This window comes from Phytophthora ramorum (assembly GCF_020800215.1).
Source record: "Phytophthora ramorum isolate Pr-102 chromosome Unknown Phyram_PR-102_s0001, whole genome shotgun sequence".
Lineage (NCBI taxonomy): Eukaryota > Oomycota > Peronosporomycetes > Peronosporales > Peronosporaceae > Phytophthora > Phytophthora ramorum.
In genome coordinates this window covers 3,834,943-3,848,178 of record NW_027150647.1, presented here as the reverse complement: position 1 = coordinate 3,848,178, position 13,236 = coordinate 3,834,943, and the positions used below count along the sequence as shown (strand labels likewise).

Here is a 13,236-nt window from a genome sequence, read left to right as displayed (position 1 = left end):
GTTTTAGAAGTATAAAAAACTTACGTACACCACACAACGCCAATTCCAGCACACCATGAACGAGCTGCCTGCGGTGCGAGTCGGCGCCTTCGCCTGCGTGGCCCCAGCACCCCCCAACTAACCTCCTTTCCTTCTGTAGGACTTTCTACGTGGCGAATGGCTGTGCCAGCGCGAAACTGACCTGCTCCAGCGCACGCAGAGCGCGCACCAGCAGCTCACGTCGCGACTTCAAAGCTTGACGCGCGAGCTGCGAGGTGAGCGCTACTACCCGCTGCAGGTGCGTACAGTAGCTTTCCGTAATATAGAGCTCTGCGTATGGACTGACCTTGGTGATGGTGGTGTAGACTGAGACCAAACAGCTGCGCGTGCGAGTGTATCACTCGTATGTGCCGCCAGTGGAGGCCTCGGAGAAGGCGCAGGCGGCGCCAGGAAGGTGGACGCTGCGCATTGAAGGCATCGACGCGGCGGCCGGAGAGCCTACAGTGGTGGTGAGTGGATAGAAGAGGATGCTCTAAGTGAATTAGGTGTTAATGAGCGAATTGTGGTAATGCTGCAGAAATTTTCGAGCTACTTTCGGAAGGCGTCGATCGAGTTGGACCCGCACGTGTACTCGGACCACGTGATTGAGGTGAGAAATTTACGCTGAGCGAGCGTATAATTGTTTATTGAAATTCTCTGTTTTCGGTGCAGTGGACGAGTTTTCAGAAGACCCACGATGTAGACGGACTGGAGGTGACGCGGACCGGAAGCTCTGCGCACGCGGTAAAAATCAAGCTGCTCCCAGCGCAAGTTCCTGAGCGGTTTACAATCTCCCCCGAGCTGAAAACAGCGATCGGACAGTACCTGGGCCCGGCCAAGGCATTTACCAAGCAGGATATTGTGCTGGCGATGTGGCAGTACATTAAGCTGCGCAATTTGATCAAGGAGGACGACTGTCGGGTGGTTGTGTGCGACGAGAGGCTGGGGCAGGTGCTCAACTGCGTGTCCCTGCCATTCACGTCCATTATTGTGGCACTCAAGCAACACCTGACGCCTATCAATGCCATCGACCTCGAGTACACGCTGAGCCTCTCGACGGCGTGTGAATCTGAGCTGCTGGATGAAAAGTTTTTTGATGTCTCTGTTGCGGCAATTTCTGAGTTGGACAATGCGCGGGCGCGTGCACTCAAGGGGTGTGAGGAGCTACAGCAGGATCAGAAAAAAGAGCAAGAGTTGCTGAAGGCACAAGAATTGGATATCCTGGAGCGGTTGCAGATGTACACGCGCAAGAAGGAATGGATGACGCAGTTCGCGCAAGATCCGTGCGGGTTTATGGCAGATGTGAAGAAGTCACAGCAGGCCGACGAAGAGGTTTGTGGCAGTATCGGTTTACCACTTTGCAGATCTATCCTAACCTGTACACTATGAATTGCTATGTGCAGATTCTAGCTGCCGAGACGGAGCTGGACGAATTCAGCATTCCCCATTCGCAGCAGTTTAACCAGCCGTGGGTTCGCGAGGTTGTTGGCGAGCTGCTCACTACACGCCCAACCAACTAACCTGAAGGACCAATTCGCCTATTATTACGCGGGCTCGGACATAACGGATGCGTGATATCAATAGCAATGCCTGACCTTTGAAGATCGTTAATGACGAGTCCAGCGTGCTGAGAGCTTCCAGAGAAAACGTACGAGACGGCAGTATTGTGCTCTCTCGGCACAACTGCTTCGCCACACCCAACTCCGCTCCTGCTGCGTCCAGCAAGCTCGAAGGCGAATTGACGTTAGTGCTTCCTACTTTTTTTTCAACACGACTGCCTTAGTGTTCCAGTAGCTACTGCAGATCTTGATGCAGCAGCCTTCCACCCGCTTGCGTTGCGACCCGACGGATTATGCCAAACGACAGCTCGAGAAGAAGGAACGAGCAAAAGAACTTCGTGAGCAGCGGCAGCGGGGTGTTTTCTCTGAGGATCACACATTCACTCCAAAGTACGTCTTCCACTGGACTTGCCTTGGTGGATTTACATGCAATTATTCATTCACGTTGTGAAATGGTGTTATCTCAAATAGAGTAAATTCGAGAGCCCGGAACGCTCCATCTTCACGGGAAGAGATCGACCACGCCTCGATACCATTGTCGTCAGACAGCATGGCCTCCAGGAACTATGGTCACAACAACAACAACCATTTTGATACTGAAGACCCAACCAGCAACGGGAGCGATGCACTCGATAATTTATCGCGTAGGTACCCGAAGAAAGCATCTCACACGCCTCACGAGCAGATGAATTCCTTGCATGTAACACCACTTGAACCAGGTATGTATATTTGCATCTTGCTTGGTAGTGTCCGCGGGCGGCCGATTGGCTCAACATGTTGCAGTTCTAATGAGCCACTGGAATTGACTCAGAGCATGACACGTTGTTCCGAGAAGTAAAACGCGCTACAGGACGAGAAATTGAAGACCTCCCTATCAAGAAAACCCTCGCACCTCCACGACCAGGCAATCACACTGGACCATGTCTACGGAACTCAAGTTGCGGATGCCCCAAATGTGCCGGTGGTGTTGCCTCGGGCTCTGTGAGCAACGGTAATTCCGCAGATGCACCTATACGCCGAAGAGAACCGAGAGCTACGCCATCGACGGATCCATACAGAGAAACAGGCTCTCGTGCCATGGGGACACAAAATGAGATGGGGGTACGTGCATCAGTCCCGATGCAAAGGAATGTCATCCTTCTCTCTAACTTGTTTTGAATGGCAGAACTCGTTGATGCTCCTCAAGTCGAAGATGTCCAGCCGGAAATCTAGGAGCGCCCCGACTAATCAGGCATCGCTTTTTGTGGAGAAAAACACACCAAGTGCTGTCATTCATTCTGCACGAGTTCCATCCTCCACAACGATGTCACGTGATGCACCGACTCCGCCTCCACGACAACCCGTTGCGCCTCGGCGGGCACCTGCTCAACCTGCAGCACCAGCCCCTCCCGCTCGGCGAAAAACACCAATGCAAAGCGAAGGTGACAACACTATTGGCAGTAGTCGCTATCCTCCGCCAATTACTACGGGGTTCAATCTATCCGAAGAACTGGTAAGAGTGAATTGTTATCCGCGTTTAGTAGTGCTTCCACTCATACAATTGTTGTCGGTGTATTGATGCAGGACGAATACGCTGATGGATCTGAAGTAATGGAGCAGTGCCACAATTGTAACCGGAAATTTAACGTCGCGTCGTTCGAGAAGCACCAAAGAATTTGTGAAAAGGTGTTCTCCGGGCCGCGCAAGGTGTTCAACATGGCTGCAAAGCGGTTGGAGGGGACAGACGCAGAGAAGATAGCGAGAGAAGGCAAAGTTAAAACTACAGGTGGATCTCGAAAGGCACCGTTGTCTGCGACGGAGCAGCCGATCAAAGCGAAGAACGCGGTAGACTGGAAGCAAAAGAGTGAAATGTTCCGCAACGCCATGAAAGCTAGCCGTGACGTAACGAAAGCGCTGAAGGAAGGAAAAGAGCTTCCGCCTATGGTGCCTTCTGCTCCTGACCCGAGTCTTATCCAATGCGAGTACTGCAGTCGTCGCTTCAACGACAAGGCTGCTGAGCGTCACATTAACTTTTGCCGAGAGAAGTCCCAGCGTGACAACATGAAGGCACCGGCTAAGCGAGTCTCAGCGACCAAACCCGGCTCCCGGGCTGCGGCTACTAGAAAAAGATAGACAAGTGTTAGGCTGTTGCAAGAGCTCATATTAACACTTCACTTTACTGCACACACCCCACCCCAACTAACCAAGTACGAATAGTCGGTCCTTTGAATGCATTACTGTTGACGAAGGTGGGCAAGTGTACACGAATGGCAACAAGTTGTCCAGTTCCGGACAAGTATGCCGCATCACACCGATGACAAGCATTTCACTCGATATGAAGTCTAGAAACACGTCAATGAACTCTCTACCGACAAATGCGTCGTCGATCTCCACGTCAAATAGCCGGCGATGAGGCTTTTCGTCTGCCCTCGTCGTGTCACGTGGAGGCGAGGTGAGCCCTGTGTTGGGCTTACTTGTGCCTGACAAACTGCTTCCGTTTGCAAGAGCTTCAATCACATCCGTCATATAAGGGTTATAAAACGCTTGGCAGAGAATGCGATTCATAAGGCTGGACAGGAAAATGTTACCTCCCGCAAACGAGGGCGTCAGGGACGGAAATTCATCCTGGACGGCTTCATCGCACGGACGACATAGTTTGGCATTGCACGCGTAGTGCAACACGGCAAGTGTGTTTTCGGTGGCCGACCTTGTACTCGACGCGACGATTTTCCGGTCAACAGCCTTTAGTGGTTGTCCATCGTGAAGTGCTGCATCGATAATATCATATTTTTCACGAAAAATACCAGGGTCCAGACTTGGAAAACGCCCCATCGCCCTCAGCTTCACGCTCTCCAAAGGAATACCTTGCTCCAGCTCTCGTTTGAACGATGGAGGCGTTGGAGAAGTACCGCTATCACTTTCCAGCCTGCTACTCTGCCGTCGTTGATTCCGAGGCGAAATACGCCTTGAAAGTCTCTGCTTGGTTATCTCGACAGCTAACAATGAGCAAATGACTCCAAAGTCAGCAAGTCGTTCGTCGTCAGTCCATGTGTTTTGTCCGCTTAGACCGAATTCAGTAACTTCATAGGTAGATGAAAGCTGATCTTCTTCTCTAGATAAGCTCCTGTCAAGGGGTAAAATCACGACTTGCTCAGCCTTTGAAGCATTGACACGGAAGAGATCGTTGCTTCTCGCGGGGCTTCCGACAGCAACATGTACGTTGCATAAGAAATCAGAAGAGCTTTCTTCCGCAACCACCATCAAATCGTTAGCTGTTGGCTTGTACGCAAGCAAGAAAACAATTCGGATCAACTCAGTAGAGCGCTCTCGTCCATCGGCAAGTGTTCTGCGTTCATATTCACGCAGCGTGTACGATCGGAGATATCTTGCGATTGATACTGCATCTGACAGGCTTCTCGAGCAAATCACGTAGTGACCTGTGAAGCCTTTCACGTGTGATCGATAGTGATCTCGCTCAAAAACTCTTTCAATTCTATCCACGTCTTTGGATACGATAGCTGCATGCAACGAACTCGCATTGAAAGCCTGCTTTACCACCGATGACATGGACTGAGTGCGGTTAATTTGAATTGGCGATGGCTTCTCTCCAGTTTCGGTAGACACCGCAGCAGCAGGTACGTCATTGTTTTTGACCAGCGTTTCGTCAACCGTGCTTTCGACTCTCGCTGACGGGCTTCTCCATCGATTGCATTCGACTTGATCAATTGCCAGCTCTAACCTAACATTTCTCACTGAGGCGGATCGAGTCGTTGGGTGAAAGCGGTGGCGAGGTGATCGACGCCATAGCGAGTCCGATGAAACCCGAACTGGGGTCGTTAACAGACTAGCTGATGATCTTAGTTCTCCCTCAGAATCTTCGTCCCAGTAGCCGTACGAGTTAACAATGCGTACAACGTCGGATGCAGTTCTAGCAATCACAAAGCCAATATCTCTGTGATGATAAATAAAGGTAAATGCCGAGTTAGTACAATAAAGCATTTTTCAAATCCAGTCATTGCGTACCCTTCACGAATAAACGTTCCAAAAGGAGCGAGTTGAACGCAACTGCCTTGGGTTCCACACCTTGCTGCAGCTTCCTGATCGCCGTTTCTCTTTTCACTTATGGTAGATATGAGCAGTGCGCCGTATTTTTCGTAGATATGACGAGCTACAACGCCAAATTTGCGGTGGTCAAAGCGGGACGAAAAAATAATTGGGAACACTTGGTAGGTCAATCCATCGAGATACTGAGCACGGTTCCGTTAGTACTTCCCGAAACGACTACAACCACTCGCGATCGTACACGTACCTCGTGAATCCAAGCTTTGCCCCATTTGCGACGTTTGGCGTATTGGCCCAAGTGATACGAACGGATTAAGTTCAAAATAAGGGTACTTGAACCGGGGCACACTGCAGCACGAGCTAGTAGCATGTCTTTCAGCGCTGATGTCTTCGTCACAGTAGCGCTAAGTAATACCGACGACATTTCGTACTCGTATACGCGCGAAAGTAACTGCACATAGATATCGACGTGCTTTTCACAGCTATCAGCATAGTTTCGTATGGCGACTGCATGCAAAATGGTTGCTGCATCTTGCTGGGCAGGCTCATGCCGATTGTTCGCCAGGAAGAAAATTGCCGTTGCGGATGCCATCTTCACTCGTCTCTGGTCTCGCTCCGTCATGAGGCTTCCTCGCAAATAACTCGTTCGCCGGCGGTACTTTTGCTTTTCAAGAACGCGAAGCAGATCGGACGATGGAGGTTCGTCACTGATAAACACAACATCCAAATGGATGGAGCCACGACTGGGATGGTAAAACTCTTGAAGGAATTCCAGTACGCTGCTGGCAGAGAGGTTGTACCCTGAAACAATTACATGTCCAGAGGATTTCACGATCACCTCTTTATCCCATGGCTTGCTTTGTTTCGCTAGCATGTTGAGTTTATTCACCTCGGCGGGCACAATTGTAAAAATCCCGATGATCATCACAATCACGAATACATGACCCAATTCGGTGCGAGGGGTAATGTCTCCGTAGCCTGGAAGTCATGATCGAAACGAATGAGACACTCTGTACCCCGCAATTAAAAACAAGCTGTGTTACCTATGGTAGACACGGTCACCAGGACGAAGTAGAGTGAGTTGTGAAATTGAAGCTTGTTGTCTTCACTGTACTGATCAGATTCCAGTGCTTGATAAATTCCAGCCGCACACAATATCACAGCAATGGTCGAAAGAATGAAGACACCAAGCTGCGTGACATCAAACGCACAAGTGTTACCTCACTCTGTACATGATGTCAGCTCTCAAACCCAAAACTCACCTCGTACTCAAATCCGTGCTTCTTGAACTTGATATAGCGCGCCAACCGCAACACACGTAGAACACGGAATATGCGGAGCACTCGAAACACAAACATCAGATCCGATCGACTACCTGGGTCGACGAACTGCATGCACCAATAATGCAATAAGCATATGATATCAATATCAATATGGGCTAGTAAGAAACACGTTGGGATTGATCCTCACCACAACCAGACACGGGATTATCGTGACAAGGTCAATCACTCCATGTGCCGAGAAAACGTATTCCCAACGATCCGTAGCGGTAAACACGTGCAGGCCAAAATCGAAGATGAAGAAGAACGTTGCAATCATCTCCACGGCAGTGCGTGTATGGGAGTAGTAGATATCCATCTCATATATCTACCAAAGAATGAATAGTTAGCAAAACCGAACGTCGCTGCATCTGTCCAGCGTTCGCACCTCTGCAATGTACGCGAGGAAAATTAGCATACTCAGGGCAAAGTTCACCAGCTCCAAAGCCAACCCGAAATGCCCCGACAGCGCAATGCGCGCCCGCTCCTGAAGTGTTGGGGTGTACACTTGGGCCACTGCTTCCATTTCTTTGTCCTGGACGAAGCTGCCGTCGCCACAGCTGCTGATCCTCACGTTAAACCTGGACGTTCTCTCATCTGCTTGGTGTCAGTCCGTAACTCTTCTTGAAAAAATAGCTATAATAAATTCATGTACGTTTATTAGGGCTGTCTGCCACTTGAATTGGGTCTTCGTGCGCTTGTTCCAGCTACAACAAGCAAACATTAGACCGCAATCTTCACGATCACGGACAGCCCAACACCACACGCACCGTCTCCATCCCCGCCTGCTCTCTCCCTTCCTCGGGCGTCGCCGCCTCCAGATACTGCGGCATGCCAATGGTCGCGAGTCGTGACCTCTTCAACATGGAATAACCATCACTCTTCTTCCGTGTGCGCCACACTACGATGTACCGTGTTTTTAGAACTGCCCTCGTACCCTTCAATTCATTCGACGAGTGGAGCCCAAGATGGGAGGAACTGCGTGCGTGACCCCGACGTGCGGCAAGAGCGGCACGCTCGTGTGCCCGACGTGCAAGAAGCTGGGGATCCCGCCCGCCATGAGCACCTTCTGCTCGCAGCAGTGCTTCAAGGACTACTGGGGCACCCACAAGGCGCTGCACAAGATGTTCACACAGGCCATCGCGGAGGAGCAGGCTCGCGCCGAGCACGCGTCGCCCTTCGACGGCTTCGAGTTCACGGGCAAGCTGCGTCCTGGCGAGGTGTCGGATATGAGCGAGGTGCTCGAGCACATCCAGCGCCCGGACTACGCGGAGACGGGCATCCCTGTGTCGGAGCAGCAGGCCAGCAAGAGCATTCCCATCTACACGTCCGAGCAGATTGCGGGCATCCGGGAGGCCTGTCGTCTCGGTCGTGAGGTGCTGGATGTCGCTGGCAAAGCGTTGCGTCCCGGTATCACCGGTGACGAGATCGACAAGATCGTGCATCAGGCCTGCATGGATCGCGGCTGCTACCCGTCCCCGCTCAACTACTACCACTTCCCCAAGTCGGTCTGCATCTCGGTGAACGAGGTGATCTGCCACGGCATCCCGGACTCCCGTCCGATTGAAGACGGAGACATTGTCAACCTTGACGTGACTGTATTCAAGAACGGCTACCACGGCGACCTGAACGACTCGTTCTTGGTGGGTAACGTGGACGAGGAAGGCGTGCGTCTTGTGAAGACGGCATTCGAAAGTCTGGCGACGGCGTCGAAGCTCGTGCGTCCTGGCACCATGTTCCGCGAATTGGGTAAGCACATTGCGGCGGTTGCCAATGCACAGGACTTCTCGGTTGTGAAGACGTACTGCGGTCACGGTATTGGTTCGCTCTTCCACTGCTCTCCGAACGTCCCTCACTACGCGAAGAACAAGGCTGTTGGTATCATGAAGCCTGGCATGATCTTCACCATTGAACCTATGATTAACGTCGGTACCTGGCGCGACAAGACGTGGCCGGACGACTGGACGGCTGTGACCCAGGATGGACTACGCTCGGCGCAGTTTGAGCACACGTTCCTTGTGACGGAAACGGGTTACGAGATCCTGACTGCGCGCGACAACGAACCAGTGATGGAGTGGGATTTTGCCAAGGTGCACCGTGAATAAATTGGAGCACAAGTATCGCTGGTGGCCGGTGTTCTTCAGATGAGGGTTGTGTGGCTCGTTCTCGAGTAAAAGCGCGAATGTGCTATTAGGTAGGTGACAATCATCGTTGCAGTCGATAATCTCTGCTCAAGTTGATTCCTGTGCTTCACGACCGCATTTAAGATTTTGCCTTGCTGCAAACATCAAGTACGGTCAACTTGATACATGTACCGTAGTAGCTAACAACTACATATATCGGTCGCAGCTTGAACACGATACAAAATTGTTAGCTTTTTAGTAGGCGTCTAATACCAGCAAGGCCCTGCGTACTCGTCAATTACGCCCACTTGCCGATGAGAGCCATGAGACCGGCGCCCAGCCACAAGCAAACGTACAGCGTGAAGCGCTGCGACGCCGGACGAGACAGGAACTGACCGTTCGTGGTCATGTTGTACGTCAGTAGCTCCACCAGACCCGTGTACAGCAGAATACCGCCGGCAACACAGTCGAGAATGCCCTGCACCCACAGAGCCGTCGAAGAAGAGGACGAGTACGTGGTGCGGATAGCGATGCCGATCACCTGACCGATAGGAGTCGTGATGGCGAAGGCGAAGTTGACCATGAACAGCTTGCTCTTGCTCTCAAGTGAACTCATCGCAGAGCTGCCGATAGCAACACCCTCGAAGAACTGGTGGAAGCACAGAGCAGCCAGTAGCGTCTTGAACTCGGAGCCCGTGGTGACACCAAGGTCGAGGCCAATGATGACGGAGTGGAAGATAACGCCGGCCTCAAAGATGAGTGTGGCGATTTTGCGGCGGATCTTGGAGTCGTGAGCACTCTGGTCCAGGGACTTCTCGTGGTACGGGTTCTCGGTAGGCTGTGGGGTGACGGCGCCGTTGGGAGTGAGAACAGCTTCCTGGATCACCGACTCTCCATGAGCGTGGCCATGACCGTGGAGCATCGAGCCCTGGGCACCGAAAAACACCGAGCTCTCGCACTCGATGAAGTGCATAAGAACCAGAGTGATCAGGACAAAAGCCAGACCCAGACTCCCGTAGTTGTCAACGACAGCACCAAGGCACTCGTCCTGGAGCTTCTCGATTCCTTCGTTCACCATGTGGATGAGACCCGTGGCGATGACCACACCGTAGGCGAACGCGCTGATGGCCTCCATGATCACCGAGTTGGCCTTGCACTGAGGGATCTTCTGCGAGATAATGGGGATCAACGTGCCCGCCACGGACACTGCGAAGATGATGAAGATGGCGCCAATGTGTAGTCCCATGTCGTATTCCTCAGACTCGTCGAGCGAGACGCAGCCGCAGCACGTTTCTTCGGCCATGGTGGTAGAGATTGTGTCGAGGCTTGGAGTGTGGAGACTTGAGTGCAAATGCAAAAGTGATCAGAGAAAACCGTTAGCAATTCGCTGGTTGGAGATGGCTGTCCACTTTGATGCAGGCAGATAGCTTGTGGGCGCCGTCGGCGAAGGAGGTACGTCTCACGCTTACATTTTTACCGCCGCCGGACAAATTGAGTCTTGCCTATCACGAAGGAGTTACCTCGGTGGTGTCGTGACGCCAAATGGCACTCCACTGTTGAGTTTGCACTTCTTACTACTAATGTTAGTATAATATATGTAATACATGCATGTTAATTTGCAACAATTGGATACGAACTCAAGGCGTTAAGGTAGATGTTAGCAATGAACAATATACGCCAATTGCAGTAGGCAGATCGGCAAAATTGGACGTCAGAATCCACTCCAGTCCTCGAAAGAGGACTCCTCATTTGACAAATACGGTGTAGCGCGCTCCACTGTAATAAACTTGAAACACCGAAATAGGGAAGCTGGCACTTCCTAAAGTGAGTAGATTCAGAAATGAGGAAGACGCAGCTGGCTGTTGGCCCCTGCAGTCTCTACCTCATACTAGTTGCTATAGTGTATATTCTGTGTAGATACTACATGTACATCATTACCTGTTGGTGTTGTTCTCTTGGTCAACACAGAATATTGACCACAATCTAGTGCCAGCTGGGCTAATACGCGACAGCACAAGAACCCAATGTGTGTGGGCAAGGATTGCAATACGCCACCGCACACTACCAGAGTACCAATTACTGTAGCAAGAGCAGCTACAGACGATGGCAGTCGCGGATCACCTCAGCCTCAACCGTTGAGTCCACCTCTTGGGCTCGCTGTTGCTGCTATCTGGTGGAGTATTGTGGTGGCGTTTTGACCATTCTTCGTAGTCGGTGTGCCGCCAGGGCATAACTTCTCAGCCCGCAGTATCCTTGATTTTTTATTTTACCGACAGGACTCAAGGAAGCTCCATCCCCGCTGGTAGTTTTCGGGATTATGGTGCTGCTGTCGTATCTTGTCGAGATTTGAACAGCTTGTTGCCTTCCCGGTCACTCTGCTTTTTTTCTCGATATTGATACAGATTGTACTAGATTATCATAGCAACAACCATCACAATTTCTGCTACTCCCAGTAGTATCGCCACAGCAAAAACAGTTCTCAAAGACGTCAGTTAATGTGAAGACCGCTTGATCCAAGCTCACATTCTGCGGGAAATCTGGTATCGGAAGTTTTCACAAGCACTGTATCGTTGTAAAAGTTTGAATTGCTGAGTGATTTCTTCTCAATCCAGCAAGACCATGTGCGAATATTAAGTCACTTGAGCGGCTGGATCTCATCGTTCCTCTGTCAAAATCGTTGGCAAGTTGCACATTTCGCAGATTCGGTACCTATCGATCCAAGTCTACACACGCTGCTTCCATTTCCGCCGATGGTGACCGATGGGCCCTTCAAGGGTAGTTGATCCACCAGTCGTTCAGATATCGTGGTTATCCTTCCCAGTTGCATGTTTCATGAAGATGTGGTTCTGGCTCGGTGTCGTTGCTTGCAACAGTGCTCTTTGCACTCAATCGCTACGTAGAACCAGAGTCGCGAGCGGACTTATGTCATAATTCTCATGTAACTTATCTTCACTTTGCTTGTCCCCTTAGCATCTTGACACGCTCCTTAAAGGTGTGACCTTCAGGCATCCAGTTTCAATAGGTCTTTTGCTTCTCACGGCAGCGTGTCAGGTTAATCAGGAAGACACCCCTTTCAGCTTCCATTCACATCCCGAACCAAGGCAAGTGCCCATTTGGACTCCAGCAGGCAGATTGCGTCAACGATGTCCGTGAGGTCTGGCAAGAAAGATGACTGTCGGGAGCAGTCTGCTCCGAGCAGAGCGTGCCACGCCGAGGTTTTGGAAGAGGTGGTCGTGTCAAAATGGTGAGTAGTAATAAATGACCAACACGGGGACAAGACTGCAATGAGCCATTCATGTAGCATACGGAGTCTATGGTCAGGGCCTGAAGTCGGCCAACTTCTCCTCAGGACAATAAGCTCAGGATTCCTTCTTCTTCTCGTCCTCGTCGCTTGGCTGCTGAAGCTTCTTGTCGCGAGCGATCACCGGAGTACTCAGCACTAACTTGCGTGCGATCATGTAAAACCAGGCATACTGCAGCAAGAAGAACGGCGAGCAGCCCAGCACGTACATCGGCTCACAGTGGCTCACGACCCTCGGGATGATGTAGAGCGTGTTGAAGACCACACGTGACAGGAAGAAGGAGCTGGCGAAGAGTGCCCCCGCCACAGTGCTGTCCGTGAGTCGGTACCAGTTGTAGAAGCCCGTGCTCACCTCGTTCGTCTGTATCCAGACGTACGAGTTCCCGAACGAGGGGTCACACACGGTGGCCTCATTCACGAAGAGGACCACACCCCAGTACAGGCTGAAGATATGGTGGGCGTACTCCATTTGTCGCGACCGTCGCAGCGACAGCAGACTGGCCCCTTTATCCGAGTACACCATGGCCACGAGGTCCACGAGGAAGTACGATAGTGAGACCGCTACCGAGATGGTCGTGTCCAGGCCGAAGAAGAGCGTCACTGTCGACGCGATCGTGGAGACGATGCCGTGCACCGCGTTCAGCGTGATGATGTGGTTGCGTCCGCGAGCGCCCGCGGGGACGGCGTTCAGGATGAGTGTCCAGAGCGCACCCCAGCGTGCGACGGCCACCGCCAAGTCGGGCATGCGCGAAGACGCCGTCTCCGCCATCATTTCCGCGATAAGGATCCCAGACAAAAAAGCAAAAGATCGCGTACCGGTGATGTACCATTTGGGGCATTTTCAAGATGGTACACTTACACGAGCTTTCGTAAAA

The 13,236-nt window shown here is 51.7% G+C and overlaps 6 protein-coding genes across 6 annotated transcripts; 3 read left to right on the top strand and 3 right to left on the bottom strand.

Moving 5' to 3' along the window:
- Window positions 1-55: 55 nt before the first annotated feature.
- On the top strand, window positions 56-1,538 carry KRP23_924 (SWI/SNF complex component SNF12-like protein; the record flags this gene model as incomplete). Its single annotated transcript, XM_067894559.1, has 6 exons — window positions 56-73; window positions 140-277; window positions 345-488; window positions 557-628; window positions 691-1,350; window positions 1,422-1,538. 6 exons carry the CDS (start codon window positions 56-58, stop codon window positions 1,536-1,538), a joined length of 1,149 nt encoding a protein of 382 aa, XP_067751490.1.
- A 289-nt stretch (window positions 1,539-1,827) lies between these two features.
- On the top strand, window positions 1,828-3,689 carry KRP23_923 (Zinc finger C2HC domain-containing protein 1B; the record flags this gene model as incomplete). The annotated part of the gene is made up of 5 exons (XM_067894548.1): window positions 1,828-1,967; window positions 2,049-2,296; window positions 2,389-2,678; window positions 2,743-3,069; window positions 3,141-3,689. The coding sequence occupies 5 exons, from the start codon at window positions 1,828-1,830 to the stop codon at window positions 3,687-3,689; spliced, it is 1,554 nt and encodes a 517-aa protein (XP_067751489.1).
- Window positions 3,690-5,295: 1,606 nt separating this feature from the next.
- Window positions 5,296-7,770, bottom strand: KRP23_922 (Calcium-activated potassium channel subunit alpha-1; the record flags this gene model as incomplete). The annotated part of the gene is made up of 10 exons (XM_067894537.1): window positions 5,296-5,383; window positions 5,452-5,508; window positions 5,580-5,803; window positions 5,866-6,596; window positions 6,662-6,809; window positions 6,881-7,006; window positions 7,089-7,265; window positions 7,326-7,534; window positions 7,593-7,644; window positions 7,708-7,770. 10 exons carry the CDS (start codon window positions 7,768-7,770, stop codon window positions 5,296-5,298), a joined length of 1,875 nt encoding a protein of 624 aa, XP_067751488.1.
- Window positions 7,771-7,905: 135 nt separating this feature from the next.
- On the top strand, window positions 7,906-9,042 carry KRP23_921 (Methionine aminopeptidase 1; the record flags this gene model as incomplete). Its single annotated transcript, XM_067894525.1, has 1 exon — window positions 7,906-9,042. The coding sequence occupies one exon, from the start codon at window positions 7,906-7,908 to the stop codon at window positions 9,040-9,042; it is 1,137 nt and encodes a 378-aa protein (XP_067751487.1).
- Window positions 9,043-9,358: 316 nt separating this feature from the next.
- Window positions 9,359-10,363, bottom strand: KRP23_920 (Zinc-regulated transporter 1; the record flags this gene model as incomplete). The annotated part of the gene is made up of 1 exon (XM_067894514.1): window positions 9,359-10,363. One exon carries the CDS (start codon window positions 10,361-10,363, stop codon window positions 9,359-9,361), a length of 1,005 nt encoding a protein of 334 aa, XP_067751486.1.
- A 2,056-nt stretch (window positions 10,364-12,419) lies between these two features.
- KRP23_919 (uncharacterized protein) lies at window positions 12,420-13,133 on the bottom strand (the record flags this gene model as incomplete). The annotated part of the gene is made up of 1 exon (XM_067894503.1): window positions 12,420-13,133. One exon carries the CDS (start codon window positions 13,131-13,133, stop codon window positions 12,420-12,422), a length of 714 nt encoding a protein of 237 aa, XP_067751485.1.
- Between the last annotated feature and the right edge of the window lie 103 nt (window positions 13,134-13,236).